Source organism: Lontra canadensis, unplaced genomic scaffold (assembly GCF_010015895.1).
Source record: "Lontra canadensis isolate GAN:19392208 unplaced genomic scaffold, GSC_riverotter_1.0 scaffold7, whole genome shotgun sequence".
Lineage (NCBI taxonomy): Eukaryota > Metazoa > Chordata > Mammalia > Carnivora > Mustelidae > Lontra > Lontra canadensis.
The window spans coordinates 22,895,963-22,910,051 of record NW_022631001.1 but is presented as its reverse complement, the minus strand read 5'-3'; the positions used below and the strand labels follow the sequence as shown (position 1 = coordinate 22,910,051).

Here is a 14,089-nt window from a genome sequence, read left to right as displayed (position 1 = left end):
CAGTATTTTTAAAATTATTAATAAAATATTTTGCATCCCTTTTTTCATACTAAGCCTTCTGAATCTGGTATATATTTAAAGACAGTATGTCTCAAATCCAGCTAGCCACGTTGCAGGTACTCGGGGACCATTGGCTAGTGGCTATAGTGTCGGACAGCATAGTCCATCCATACAATTGTATATACTACTCTTTACATCACATCTTTTTTTTTATTTTTTATTATAAGATTTTATTTATTTATTTGACAGAGAGAGAGATCACAAGTAGGCAGAGAGGCAGGCAGAGAGAGAAACAGGCGGAGAGAGAGAAACAGGCTCCCTGCTGAACAGAGAGCCTGATGCGGGGCTTGATCCCAGGATCCTGAGACCATGACCTGAGCCGAAGGCAGAGGCTTAACCCACTGAGCCACCGAGGCGCCCCTGTACATCACATCTTAAGCCTTTTATAACGGCCGTTTAAAACTTTTTAGCATCATTTTAATGGCTGCATAATATTCTCATTTAGATTTACTGTAACTGTATCTTTAAATAGTTTTGTTTTTCATGTTATAAATAACGCTGTCGTGTTCTTCTTTTTACCTTCTTTTTTACATTAACAGAATGTTTCTCAACGCATTGCCAAAAAAGAAAAAAACCATAAATTATTCCTTTTGAGTACAACTAATTAAATCCATTTATTCATAAAACAAATAAGTTCATTTAATACTCTCTCTCTTTACTACATTAGATTGGAAAGTGAAAGAGTAGATTTCAAGAAATAGAAGACAAGTCCTGTCCCCCCTTACAGTGTTTACAAGATTTGGCTCCATAGCTGGACTGCACACATATTGTATTTTATTCTGCTTTAACGATCCTTCCCTTGATTTCTTACTCTTGCCCCCCTACACACACACACACACACACACACACACACACACACACACACACAGAGCCTGATTAACTCCCCCCTATTCTTCAAGGCGCCGATTGAATACGCCTCCTGTGATGAGTCCTCCAGATGATCACTGGCTCCCTCCTGCTGCAATATACCAAGTGTGCATTGTACGCAAAGCACCATGGTGTTCTGGTTACTGGTTAACTCTCCATCTTCTCGACTACAATGGGAACTCCTTTCTGATAGAAACCTTATTTTATACACTTTGTCATTTCCAGAGCCTAGGAGACTGCCAGGCAGTGACCGTGGATGTCAGTCACATTTACTGAAATATGTGTTGAAACACAAGTGAACGTATTAAACATCAGTTGGATGGGCTAATTACAAGTGCTGTGGCTGTTCAAAGAGATTACTTTAAGTTGACATGGTTAAAGGCTTCAAAGGAGGTTGGACTCGAATTGGGCTTTGGAAGATGGGCATATTTAAATGAATGGAGGGAAAGAATTAGCAGAAAAGCCGCTAATGTGTCCTGTACTAAGAAGTCAGTGTTTTTTAGGAGGGACTGTGTAGCACGTGCCAACTCTCAGCAGATAAGCATCCTTCTGGATCTAAAGCACTGTATTAAGTTTCAAGAAGCCTGTAGAGCTATGGTCTGTGCCCACAAAAGCCGACAAGGGTTTGCAGCATTAAAAATGACTACTGACTACTTCAGCATGACCTTTGAATTTAAAATCAATTCAGATACAGTTCCCTGTGTTTTAAGTTTGGAGTTTAACATTTAAGATCATTTTATATGATGCTTCTTCCACAATTCTGTTAGTAAAGAGCAGTATATAATAAGTAATGCCGTTATAGCTAATGCCAAATGACTGTTAGGGCAAACCAGGCACTCTTCCAGAACATTCTGAGTGTATTAGTTAACTCGTGTAATCCTCACAACAACCCTGAGAATTAGGACCCACTATCCTGCCTCATCTTCTCGATGAGGAAACTGAGGCACAGAAAGGTGAAAATAACTTAAAGGTGACCCAGCCATCAAGCAGAGGAGCTGGACTTGGACCCAGGCCAAACAGTTTTAGGCCCCCACTTTGTTACTCAAGCCTCGTTTATAACTACGTTAAGACTAAAATGTTTTATACAAGGGACTGTTTAGCACCCTGTGATTTCAGGGAAAGAATGCTATCATTGTAACACTCTCCTGGTTTTCTTCTTTCCTCTCTGACCACTCCCTCTCATTTACAATCTCCTCTTCCTCTACCTCAGCATAAAGAACGGGAGCTCCTCAAGGCTCAGTCCTAGGCCCTCTTTTCTCCAGTTTATTCTCCAGCCTAAGGTGATCTTATCCACAACTATCATTTTAATTATTACCCACATTGAAAGGAAACACAAGCACAAAATCTTCAGCCCAGGTCTCTTTTCAGATATCACACCTCCCTTCCCTTCAGACTGCCTCCTGGATGTTTTCACAACACGTGCTGTGTGCCTGTGTTTTTTTTCTTCCTGCTGGCCATCCCAACCACCATAAGCCTCATGGTCTTCCGGTGCTCTGTTTACAGCAAATGGAATCTCCATCCATTCTTTCACAGTGGCCAGAAAGCCATGCATAATCCTTGCTTCTTCACTGGCCCTCTCATCCCCATAACCTTAGAAACCCCCGCAGATTTCTCCTGACAGGTCTACTATCTATATTGGCATATTTCCATTCTGGTCCAAGCCCCCATCTTCTCCCACCTACACTGCTGCACAGCCTGTGATCCCCAGCATGCACTCTGGGCCCCCTCCCATCTCTTCTCCAACTTTAACCAAAGGGCACTTTCCAAAAAACTGATCAGTCAATTAATAGATCTCTCTTTCGCCACCTTTGCCTTCCCCGCCCCCGACACACACACCAGTAGCTTAAAATGCTTTAATGGCTTAAAGAGAAAAATTATCAATTTGGTCTGTGGACATCTACATGATCTAGACGTTGTTTTCCTCTCCAGCTTTATCTTCTACCATGCTGCTCTCCACTTGATGACCCTTTGGGTCCTCCCTCAAACATTGTTCTCTGTCTTGATGCAGGGGCTTGTCATATGCTCTTCCTTTCACTTGGAAGATGCTCTTAACCACCAACCCATTCTTCAGCCGGTGAAAAATTCTACGAACGCTTCAGTTCTTGACCTTTTCTGGATCAGTTCTGTTACATGGTCTCTTAGGCCATGTCCTCACCTGCACAGCATGTGTCAGAGCTTATCATTTTACATTTTTGTCATAATTTTGTGACAGGTATCTGTCCTCTCCCACTGTGGGGTAAGCTCTGCAAAAGCAGGAACTGGGGCCTTATTTTCAATCATTATTGTGTCCCTAGTGTTTAGCGCATAATAGACATTTAATAAATATTTGCATCAGGGAGTGAATCATTTGTCAGTATTCATACAGTTTCATGCTGCACCTCTTGGTAATACAGAGGACTACCAAAGACAAGGTTCCCCAGAAACTACCCCCGGAGCCCCACAGTCTGTCACTAATTGATGATTAGATGGCAGCTAATGTAATTCAGGCACTTCTTCTAGAGACCTCCAGCATCTTGGGAAATGGTGGCGGCGCTATTCATTTTTCTTTTTCAAAATAACAAACACCCAGAGCACCACGGTTCAGCTCATGTCCGAGCTTATTAGAAATGTGGAGGTAGTTGGGCTTTTAAAGTATCTTTCAAAGACTTCATTGCACAGAGTCTGTCACTGGCTTATGGAGCCTAAAACTACTTTTGAAATTCAGAAAGCAATCTCTGACCAAGGTTTTAGTCTGTCTCTGAAGATCTCCCTCAGGCTGGGTTCTGTGAGATTGCCTCCTCCAGCATCCCTGCCAAAGATAGAGGCTACATTCCCCCCGCCCCACCCGCCAGTTCTCAGCCTAAATACTCTATTACTCCATTCAGACACTCCAGGGGGCCCCTGGTATTATCTCCAGCATCTCTTTCTGTTCCTACAGACCATTTTATGGTCTTCATAATGTTTGTTGCTGGACTGTGATTTTAATACATCCATTTGTATGGTGATTTCTTACAATGAAAGCTAATGGGTAAAGTGGTTGACTTGACTCATCCTGGGACCCCTCTCTATCTCTCTAAGGGTCACTCTCTATTCCCAGATCCCAGGGAACTCGGCCTTGAGACTGAGGTGGAGTTGGCCCCCAGAGGAGCTCCTGCCTGTGGGCATCCCCTTAGCCTCTGTCCATTGCCCTGTGCTGAGGCCTCATTTTCCCAAGCTATGCCTTCTTGTCCAGGGCCATGGAGGCCTGATGGTCAGGCCCTCGGTCAGATCACGTAGCCTGGGGAAATGGATTTCTTCAGCTTGCTTTTTTTACCCTTTGCCTCTGGAACTTTCTCTTTTACAAATCCATCTTTCCATCAGTCCTTAGTTGAAATAAAATTTAAAGGCTCCCTTGTTCAGTTATACCTTTTTAAACTTTCTGTTTTTATTTAGTCAGACTTTGGCAGAAAACCTTCCAAGCCAAGCCCAGGGGAAAGGTGACCATTGGCACAGGTTTCAGCCTATGCTTTTGGCCCAAATTTGTTTCTATTTTTATTTTGTTTCTTGTTTTTGTTAACATCCTGGGCAAAGATTAAGCACTTTCGCTTATCTGGTAATGGTGAGAGGCCTTTAGATTGCTTGCTTGTGGTCAGGATACTGCAGGCTTCAAACCGTTAACCCCCAGCCACCTCCTGAGAGATAAGATCTAGCTGTTAAATTTGGCTTTCCCAAAAGGAGTCTCTGTGCTTCTGCTTGATCTGAGAGAGCAAGGAGAAAGATAAATCCCAGCTTTTGCTGGATTCTGAAAAAGGATAGTAGTCTAATTTATGGAGGTTGTTTTTTTAAAAAAACTAACTTTATGTCATAATTCCGTAGCTGCCAAAAGACGTAATTCTACCTCAGCTTCGCCTTGGCAACCTGCTTTTGGCACTGGGCGCAGCGCTGTCATTGCTCTGCATTATTTAAGCAGTAATCTTTAAGAAGGTGAGAAACTATTATTGCTTTTTTAGCACAGTTGACATGCTATTGGCGCAGAGGAGTACCTAGAGCTTCAAACATTTCTAATGGCCGTAAACCAACTTAAACACCTCCACGGAGAGGCCTCACAGCCGTGAGGTCATATCTTGCTGCAGGGGGAGAAAGAAGATCGAATGTTGTTTAAAAGCGGGGTGTTTTTTTCTGTTTTCTTTTTAAGTATTCTTATCCCACCGAGTTGTAGCTGTCGACTTTGGCCAGGATCCAGACAATCAAGATTTAGCATTTTGACCAGCTGTGATCTAGTAATGTTCCTCAGAGGAGACGTTCTGTAGGAGGGAAAGACACATATTTGAGACTGTGGACTGTGCTCCCTCCCAGTACCTTACAGAGTGGGACCTGGCCGTAGACCGAGAGAACCAGCAAAAGTGAATCTGAAAGAGAATAGGGAACAAAACCGTTCCCAATGGCTAAAAATTCACCCGCCTTCAGGAACTCTCTTGATGTGGCCAATCTTTACGTTTTTCCTTTATTTCCCTTTCCCCTGAGTCTCCACATTTATATCATTTGGTGGCAAAATGTATTCCTATTTTCATAATCGATGCTTGGACTCCATCAGCATTCTTACAGCAGAATAACAGTTCCTAGGAAGCCAAAAAAGTCACCAAACTTAAGAATAGAGGCAAGAACAGAAAAGCAAGAGAAGACACCAAGCCGCTTAGCCTAAACATTATTCCTCTGAGTCTCCTTCCTCCGTCGAGTAGAAGCATGATTAAGTGTCCATGTTTTGGTGTCAAGTCCTGGGAACCTGGAGAGAGAATGAACCTAATTTATTTAGTCAGATTGTGTCTGTTCAGTCACAGTGAGTGCTTCTGACCTCAGGCAAGTGACCTAACCTCTGAGCCTCTCTTTCTTCATCTGTTAAAGGAGGACAACGTTCATAATACTTCACAAAGATGTGAGGCTGAAGTGAGACCACGTAGAAAGCCATCAACAGAGTGCTTACTTCATCACACTCCCTTACTGTTAGCTGCTGCCGTTGTATCATTAGTAACAATCTATGCCGTACCTACTCGTTGTACTAGGAATTTTACTCCTGCTATAACCACCGTCAGGTGGCTCTGCACGTTTCACAGGAGAGGAGACCTTGGTTCAGAGCACTTGGTGCTTCGGGCGTCTCCCGGGCTCCGTGCTGCCAAGCTCTGGAATGTTATGTAGGGGGACGTAGAAAAGGAACCGCATTTTGGACTGGTGCTTTCATACCTTATTTTCTCTCTCCCAGTCCTTCTGTTTAAAGGAGGCTATTGCTTTAGGCAATAAAACCAGCAGAAAGAAGAGGAGGAGGGGAAAGTGGCAGAGGCAGGAAGAGCAGCGGGGGGTTGGGGATGAACTGGGTTCTGCTGTCTCCCACGTTGGCTTCATGGCAAAGTATTTGTATAATGGTCCTAGAAGGCTGAGCAGGATCCTCCTCCTTTAGGACGGGACAACAGAAATTCCCCCCTTAGAAAAATTCCTTCTCCCTGAAGCTAGATTCATATAGAAAAATGATACATCAGGGGTTTGGGGACAATTGGAATGTACCTCCAAGGATGCTGGGAAGTTTTTATAGTCCCTGAGCATTTGGTAGATGATGTAAATAGAGGCAATTGAGCATTTCTACTTTATTCAAAGCCTTCCCCACCCTGTGTCTTCAAGAAAAAAGAAAAAAAACTGGGGGGATGTTTCGCTTTTGATTGATTTAGTACCTTTCCTCCAAAACTCTTTTACACTTGCCTAAGTTCTCATTCTCCCTCTTGCAGCTGGCTCCCTTCTGTGCACAAGGGGAGACGGGGCAAGGGGGAGGAATTCTGTTTGTCCCCATTCTGTATAGGAGGAAATGGCAGGAGGAAGGAGACCCGAATTTTGGTCTTTACTTCTGGTTACCTGTGTTCCATGGTCCCAGATATTACATGCCTTTGAGCCTCAGTCACCCCTTCTGTAAAATGAGGGCAGTTCTTTTGGAATCCGAAGCCCATGGAAGCTGATAATGATGACAGCAGCCACAGCTCACAGCTTCTGCTGCCAGTAGCTTATACGCCAGGCGTTCTGCTAAGGGTTGCAAGTGCGCTATTGTATTTAATCCTTGCTGTAGTCCAGTGATCTGTTTTGTGATGGAGAAAACTAAAGCACAGAGAAGAGGAGGGGCTGCCTACGGTCCTATAGTCCTATAACAAGCAAGTGGTGAGTCTAACCTTAAGTTAGAACTCCAGATCGAGGGGTGCCTGGGTGGCTCAGTCGTTAAGCGTCTGCCTTCAGCTCAGGTTGTGATCCCAGGGTCCTGGGATCGAGCCCCGAATCGGGCTCCCTTCTCCATGGGAAGCCTGCTTCTCCCTTAACCACTCCCCCTGCTTGTGTTCTCTCACTCTCTCTGTCAAATAAATAAGTAAAATCTTAAAACAAAAAACAAAAAACTTTAGATTGACAATCATGGCTGCAAAGCTTGGAGCAGGATCCAGGTTTTGAGCCTCCTTTGTCATCACCATCCCTGTCTCCAGCTACAGCTGGAGACATAACAACAGGTAACTGACTGCAATAAATCAGGACGCACAGAATGAGAAAGAAATTAATCACCTTAATTTAGAGATATCAGAGAAGACTTGATCCAGAGAAGCCAAATTTAAAGCAGACTGCCCTCCTTGATCTCTGAACTCCAAACTACTTGACTTCTCCCTCATCAGGCTATTGTTTGTGACTCTGGGGTATCCTTTTGTACTTGTAGCAAAAGGTTGATCATGAAGTAATCTAACAGTCCCGATGTGGTTCAGTTACTCAACAACCTATCCCGTGTTTCCCTAAACTATGGCCTGGTAAATTGGCAATTACAGTATCTTTGGGTTGTTGTTTTTTAATAAATTCCTTTTAATTGCAGCATTAAACCCCAGGTGTCATGTTTCCAGGTTTCCAGTTTGAACCTAAGCCAGGCTGGAAAAGACATCCACTCAAGGCAAACGGCTAATGAGAATGTGTGTGGTGAGCTAAGGGACTCGGTCTAGTTACCGCATCTCATATCTTGGGCCCCCTGATCTAGTGCCGCAGGGCACTTAGGGACCCCTGGCTAGAGTGGAGGATGGAGCAAAGCGACCATGTTTCCTGCAGCATACACCCCTCCCCAAAACATCCAGGTTCACTCTGGTTGTTTCTAAGAGTAAAAATTCCCGACTAGTGACTCATCGCCACAACTTAAATAATGTACCAATTTCATTTGATAAGTAAATTGTCAACAGCCTTTAAAAATTGGTTGTGTAATTAGTAAATCTATGCATTTTGAACTCTTCTTCCATCTAGGTGAAATAGTCATGAAGCCAGACTGTAATCAGACAGAAAAAATCTTGAAACCTTCCAGGCATTCTTTTTTGATCGATCATTTGCCTCTTTAATTGCTACCTTTCTGTATTTTAGGCAATGGTAGAGGTAAAAATGCCCCTTTTCTTATTGTAAGAATTTAGCTTGTACTAAAATGTGTAAAAAAGGTTCATTCTAGAAACTTTCTATTAAATGTTAAAATCCAAATTATTTTATTAAAAGTCTTCAATTGTGTTTTTAGAGATGCTTGTAGCAGTTTTTTAATAGCAAAATTTTAGAAATACAAAAATAAGGGAATAATATTCCATTCAGTGGAGTAGCCATTTAGAATTGTTTACCGAAAGGTTTTAATAAAATCCAATGGCAGGGTACAGAATTGTGAGTGTGTTTGTGTGTGTGTGTGTACCACAAACATAACTTCAGGTTTTTTCTCTTTCTTAATTAAACACACATATGTAAAATCAAAGTCTAAAAACAAAATACTTGGAATTAATTGTGGTTATTTGATAGGTAATGGGCTTGTGAGTGATTTATATTTTTCATATAGTTTATATTCTTTTAGTTTTCCAGGGAGTATAAATTATTATAATAATTAAAAATGCATGTGTGTTTGCATATATTTTAATGTGATCATTCAGCATTTCAGCTGTTTAGAACTCAGCTATCTGAAAAATCTGGACCACTGCTAAGATCCTGGAAGTAATAAAAAAAATTAACTCTGAGCAGCCAAAACTAATGTTACAAAACTCATAAAGCCAAGCATGTTATGCCCTGGATGTAGCTGGCCCCTCACTCAAGCCTACATACTCTTACTTGGCACACAGTTCTCAGGCCATCCACCGCAGGCAGGTACAGCGAGTCAGAAGCCGACATTAACCAAAGACAAGGGCCTGCAGACTGGAGCACCAGCGCAGGGACACCGCCAGCCCCGTGGTGAGAGAGGACCCAGGGAGGCGTGGGTGTGGGCGGGAGAGCCTGAGACCCAGACCCAACACCACTAAGTGTCCCATCATCTCTTCCCCGTATCAGTTCCGTAATGCGTGTTCATATCGATCGCCCAGCATTGTCAAGAAGATCCCCTTTTCTTCAACTTACCATCTTTACAATTATAAGACTTTAATAAAAAACTTTTGAGAGGGGCACCTGGGTGGCTCAGTGGTTGAGTGTCTGCCTTTGGCTCAGGTCATGATCCCAGCGTCCTGGGAACAAGCCCCGCATTGGGCTCTCTGCTTGGACAGGAAGCCTGCTTCTCCCTCTCCCACTCCCCCTGCTTGTGTTCCCTCTCTCGCTGTGTCTTTCTCTGTCAAATAAATAAATAAGATCTTTTAAAAAAATAAAATAAAATAAAACTTTTGAGAGGTGTTGTTACACGTGGCTACAAATGGGGGAAAGAAAACATGTGGTGACTGAAGGGCAAATTCTAGACATGGAGACCTTCTTGGCTATCTGTAGTAAGTCATTTCTTTACCATTCTTCAGAGGGGACATTTTACTGTTACTTGGGCTTTCCAGATAGTATCTGATACTGTCATTACCTGGGTTTTCATAAAAATCTAAAGGATTTTTGATGAAAGGATGTCAGAAAATGACTGAGTCTCTAGCCTTCAGAATCCATCCGTTAAAATCGGAGAAGCACCCCAGTGCTTCGAGACGGGCTGGGCGGGTTAAATGAGAAAGCCTGTGTAATGGCATTTAGCTGGAGGTTGGGCATCTCACTGGCAGTTAGCAAATGTTAGTTGAATTTGAATGTGATTTTCCCATTTGGGACGCAACAGCCTGGGCTCTGGAGGCAGCCTTGAGCAAACCGCATAACCCATCCACCTGCCTACCTTTTCCACCAGGTAGATGTGAGGGTTCAACTTTATTGATGGGCAAGAAAATCATAGCTTCCTTCCCATTAGAGTCGAGGGGAGGGATGTCACGCTTAATTACTTTTCTGTTGTACAAAGTTGTGGAGAACTTTCACAGAGTCTCCCAATCTAAGAGGGCTGCAGAAGCCCCTTTCCTCTTGTGTCAGCAGCACAGAGTGTTGGGCCCAGGCCTGTTCCTCCTGCCCTGCCTTTTGTCAGCCCCCCTGCAGCCCAACAGAGAGGCAGAACAGGGTGCTTGCGGTGGGGGGGGGGGCAGCGGGGGTGCCCTGTCGTTGAGCCTTCATAGCTGCAAGCACTCCTGCACCTGACTCTGGCTGTGTGCCGAGGATACCACCTGCGGCGTTCCAGGCTGCTGCACTTGATGTGTCCCCCCTTCTGGGCTGGGGTGGCAACTGAAAGCTTGGCCTGTGTGCCCGGAATAGAAGGTCTGTGGGTAGTGCCGAGGCTGTGTTTTAGTCTGATTACCTAGGGCCCCTGCAGAATCATTTAGAGAGGGATACTGTCAGCAAGTGGTAAAGTAAAATCAACAAGGTAGGCAAAAACATGTGGCTTACCCAATTACTGTGAGTTTTGACAACATATTAACTGAAAGCCTAAATTAAGGCCAGTAGATTCTTCTCTGTTTTGTTTCTCTTGAGAACTGAAAACAGTAATTTGCTGGTCTACTTGCTTTGTTTTATATGTGCACCAGTGACCACCCCTAATTATGAAATCTCTCCTGGCACCAGCACTTACAGCCAAGCTATGGAGTCTGATGAGCCTGGGGATTAGCAGCCCAGTGGTTGCCTTTAGCAAGAAGAAAAACCCTTTCTTAGATGTCTGAGACCATGGGCATAATCGAGCATCAGAAAAAATCTGAGAGAACAGGGAGCAAGCAGCTGGCCCGAGGGCTTGTGGCTGAGGACAGCGGTGGAAGGAACCCTAGCTCCTTCCTTCTTTTTCAGGGCACTTAGCACAACTATAACTTGACCGTGTATTGTTTCAGTAATTATGGCTGACTTTCTCCTGCAAGATTAGAAGCTCCTGAGAGGCAGGACCTGCTCTGTCTTGCATCTGTTTGCCCTCCCCAAGGCCTGGCGCGTGTAATAGCGGTAATTGGGCAGGTATAGTTTCATGTCTAGCCTCTTTGCCTGACTGATAGCTGCTGTTTTGCAAGCCACTTCTCTGGATGCGTCCTCCCCTGAAGAATCCAAGTCAAATGGATCTTGTGTTTGCACCTCCTTCTGTCTCTGGACCCCGTCTGTTCTCATTGGTGTATTGAGCGGACAGGCTCCATCCAAGTGTGCTATCTAGAACAGTGATCCGTACTCCAGGCTGGCCTCACCAGCACAGCATGTGCTGTGACCATCATTTCCAGGGTCTGGATTCTCGATTTCCATTAACTCGTGATTATTTATTGTTTCAGACTTCAGAGTAATAGTGGATACCCTGGTTTCTTGACAGGGTTTTTGTGAGAACCAGGTGAAACGAGATACGTGAAATCACTTTAGAAACTAAAATGCTTTGTATAGCAAAGCCGTGATTGTTATTGCTGGCCCCAAAGTGTCTTCCTGAGAAGGAACTCAAGTTCAGGAGAGGGCACTGAAGACCAGGCATTGTAAACCGTGTGTGTGTGACCAGCCTTAGGAAGGAGAAGCCATTTTCCAAGTTAATGTCTCATTAAAAAAATAGCTGGATATAGATATTAGTTTGATAATAATCTCTATTAGATACAGATACAGATGCAAGTCCCCACTCTGCTGGTTCTGTAATGCATGTTGGTGTCAGAAAAGCTGTTGATCATTGAGCCGTGAGTCATGGGTTTTAGTTTAGCCTGCCACCCTGCCTCCCTGAAGTTATCAGAGTCATTTAACCTCTCTGCCAAATAAAGATGCCTGCTTTATGAAGATAAAATAAGAGTTGAATGTTTTTTAACATTTATTTATAAGAGAGAAAGAGAGCACGAGCAGGGGGTGGGGCAGAGGGAGAAGGAGAGAGAGAATCCTGAAGCAGACTCCCCCACTGAGTGTGGAGCCTGATGCAGGGCTCAATCCCAGGACCCCAAAACCAAGCTGAAACCAAGAGTTGGCTGGCCGCCCAACTGACTGAGCCCCCCAGGTGCCCTAAGTTGAATATTTCAAACAAGAATAAAAATACTGATAGTGCTTCAGGCCCGTGAGGTTGATTACGTCCCTCAAATACTTTTCTTTCAGATCCCATCCCTCCAGTTACTTCAGCCCTTCCCCACACGACATGGTTTCTATCCCCCATCCCACCCTGAGGACTGTCCTCTGGATATATTTTAGTGTGTCTTGTATCCTTCTAGAAGGAAGCTCTCAAACTTGAATTCAGAATGCTTCATGTTTTTTCTTGTATTCGTTCACTACGATTAATACTAAGGTTGATTATAATCAATTTTTGTTCTCTCAGACCTAAATATATTGTTTCCTGTCTCTGGATCCAGAAGGCTTAGGCTAAGTTCGAAAGTTGAAAGTAACTTCTCGTTTTTGTTTGTCTTCTAGCGACAGACACCACACCTCCAGTGCCATCCCTGTTCCAAAGAGACAAAGCTCCATATTTGGAGGTGCAGACGTAGGCTTCTCTGGGGGGATCCCGTCCCCAGACAAAGGACACCGAAAACGGGCCAGCTCAGAGAATGAGAGACTCCAGTACCAAACCCCTCCTCCCAGTTACAACTCAGCGCTCACCCAGCCTGTTCCCGCCATCCCTTCCGCAGGAGAATCTGAGAGAAAGACAACATCCCTGTCCTCCTCCTTGGATACCTCCTTGGACTTCTCCAAAGAAAACAAGAAAAAAGGAGTTGATTTGGGTGACAGATTCAGCGGCAGTCACATGGGCATGAGCACCAGCCAAGAACAAGAAGAAGCCCTCTCCGGGCACGCATCCACGGTCAACGGCACTCTGCTGCCCGGTGAGCAGGCTGGCTCCTCCAGCGTCCGCCTCCCGGGGGAGTACCACCCAGGGTCCGAGCCTGAGCTCTGCTGTACTGTGGAGCAGGCGGAGGAGATCATCGGGATGGAAGCCACGGGTTTCACCTCCGGCGATCAGCTGGAAGCCTTTAACTGCATCCCGGTGGATAGTGCCGTGGCAGTGGAGTGTGATGAACAAGTTCTGGGAGAATTTGAAGAGTTCTCCCGAAGGATCTATGCACTGAATGAGAACGTGTCCAGCTTCCGCCGGCCACGCAGGAGTTCTGATAAGTGAAGTGAGCAGATGGCCGGTAGGACCAGGACAGAGGCACTGCCTGAAAGGAGGAGAAAGCTGCACTGGTTACCCCCTGGAATAATTATGACATAAAATGAGTATTAATGGAGGATATTCCTCAGCAAAACAGACTTTGTCAGTCAAGGAGGGACTCAGGATCATTGTGTATCAGTGGGCCAGACAAAGTTAGATTCTGCTTGCAAGATTTGCTTTCCAGGCCTGACGATTGTTTTAGGGCAAAAGTCACACTCTAGCTCGAGTCACCTTATAGGTATTGTCTGCTTTTTAATTTACACTTCTATGTTATCCTCAGAGGGGAGATGATAATATATAAATAATATAATAAACTCACTTTTAGTTTCTCCTAAGCATTTGCCCTCACCATAAGTTTATAAAGCTTGGGAAAACCAAATAATCCAAAAAAAAGTTTTCACCATTTACTGAAAGATCTTTGACCATCCATGAGTTTGGTGAATAAGAAGCACAATGGTCTCCTTACACCCAATCTCCCTGCACCTGCCCCCAGTCACCCCATCCGCTGCCCCATCTTCACAGTGCCTGGGTTGTGCACCCAGAAAACTGAGGACCTCAGACTCACTGGTTCTTGAATGCAGTAGCCAAGACCTCCCACCTTCTCAGCTCAGCCATAGCTTGGTGTAACCCTCGAATCAGAGGAGAAACCTCACCTCTGGTATATCCCAGGGGACGCTCAAGGACCCCCCCCCCCAAGGTTACAACAGTCAGATGGCATCCAGTCCCCTTTGGGAGCCAGAGTTTTTCTGTGGGCAGATGCTGCAGTGAAAAACCAGGCAA

At 44.6% G+C, this 14,089-nt stretch overlaps 1 protein-coding gene across 2 annotated transcripts in view; it reads left to right on the top strand.

Moving 5' to 3' along the window:
• UVRAG (UV radiation resistance associated) overlaps window positions 1-13,546 on the top strand; it is a 292,228-nt gene extending 278,682 nt beyond the window's left edge. For both annotated transcript variants that reach the window (XM_032853034.1, XM_032853035.1), the window contains one exon: window positions 12,574-13,546. In XM_032853034.1, coding sequence (XP_032708925.1) covers window positions 12,574-13,276 — 703 coding nt within the window. In that variant the 3' untranslated portion in view covers window positions 13,277-13,546. The remainder of the gene's footprint in view (window positions 1-12,573) is intronic.
• The last annotated feature ends 543 nt before the right edge of the window (window positions 13,547-14,089 follow it).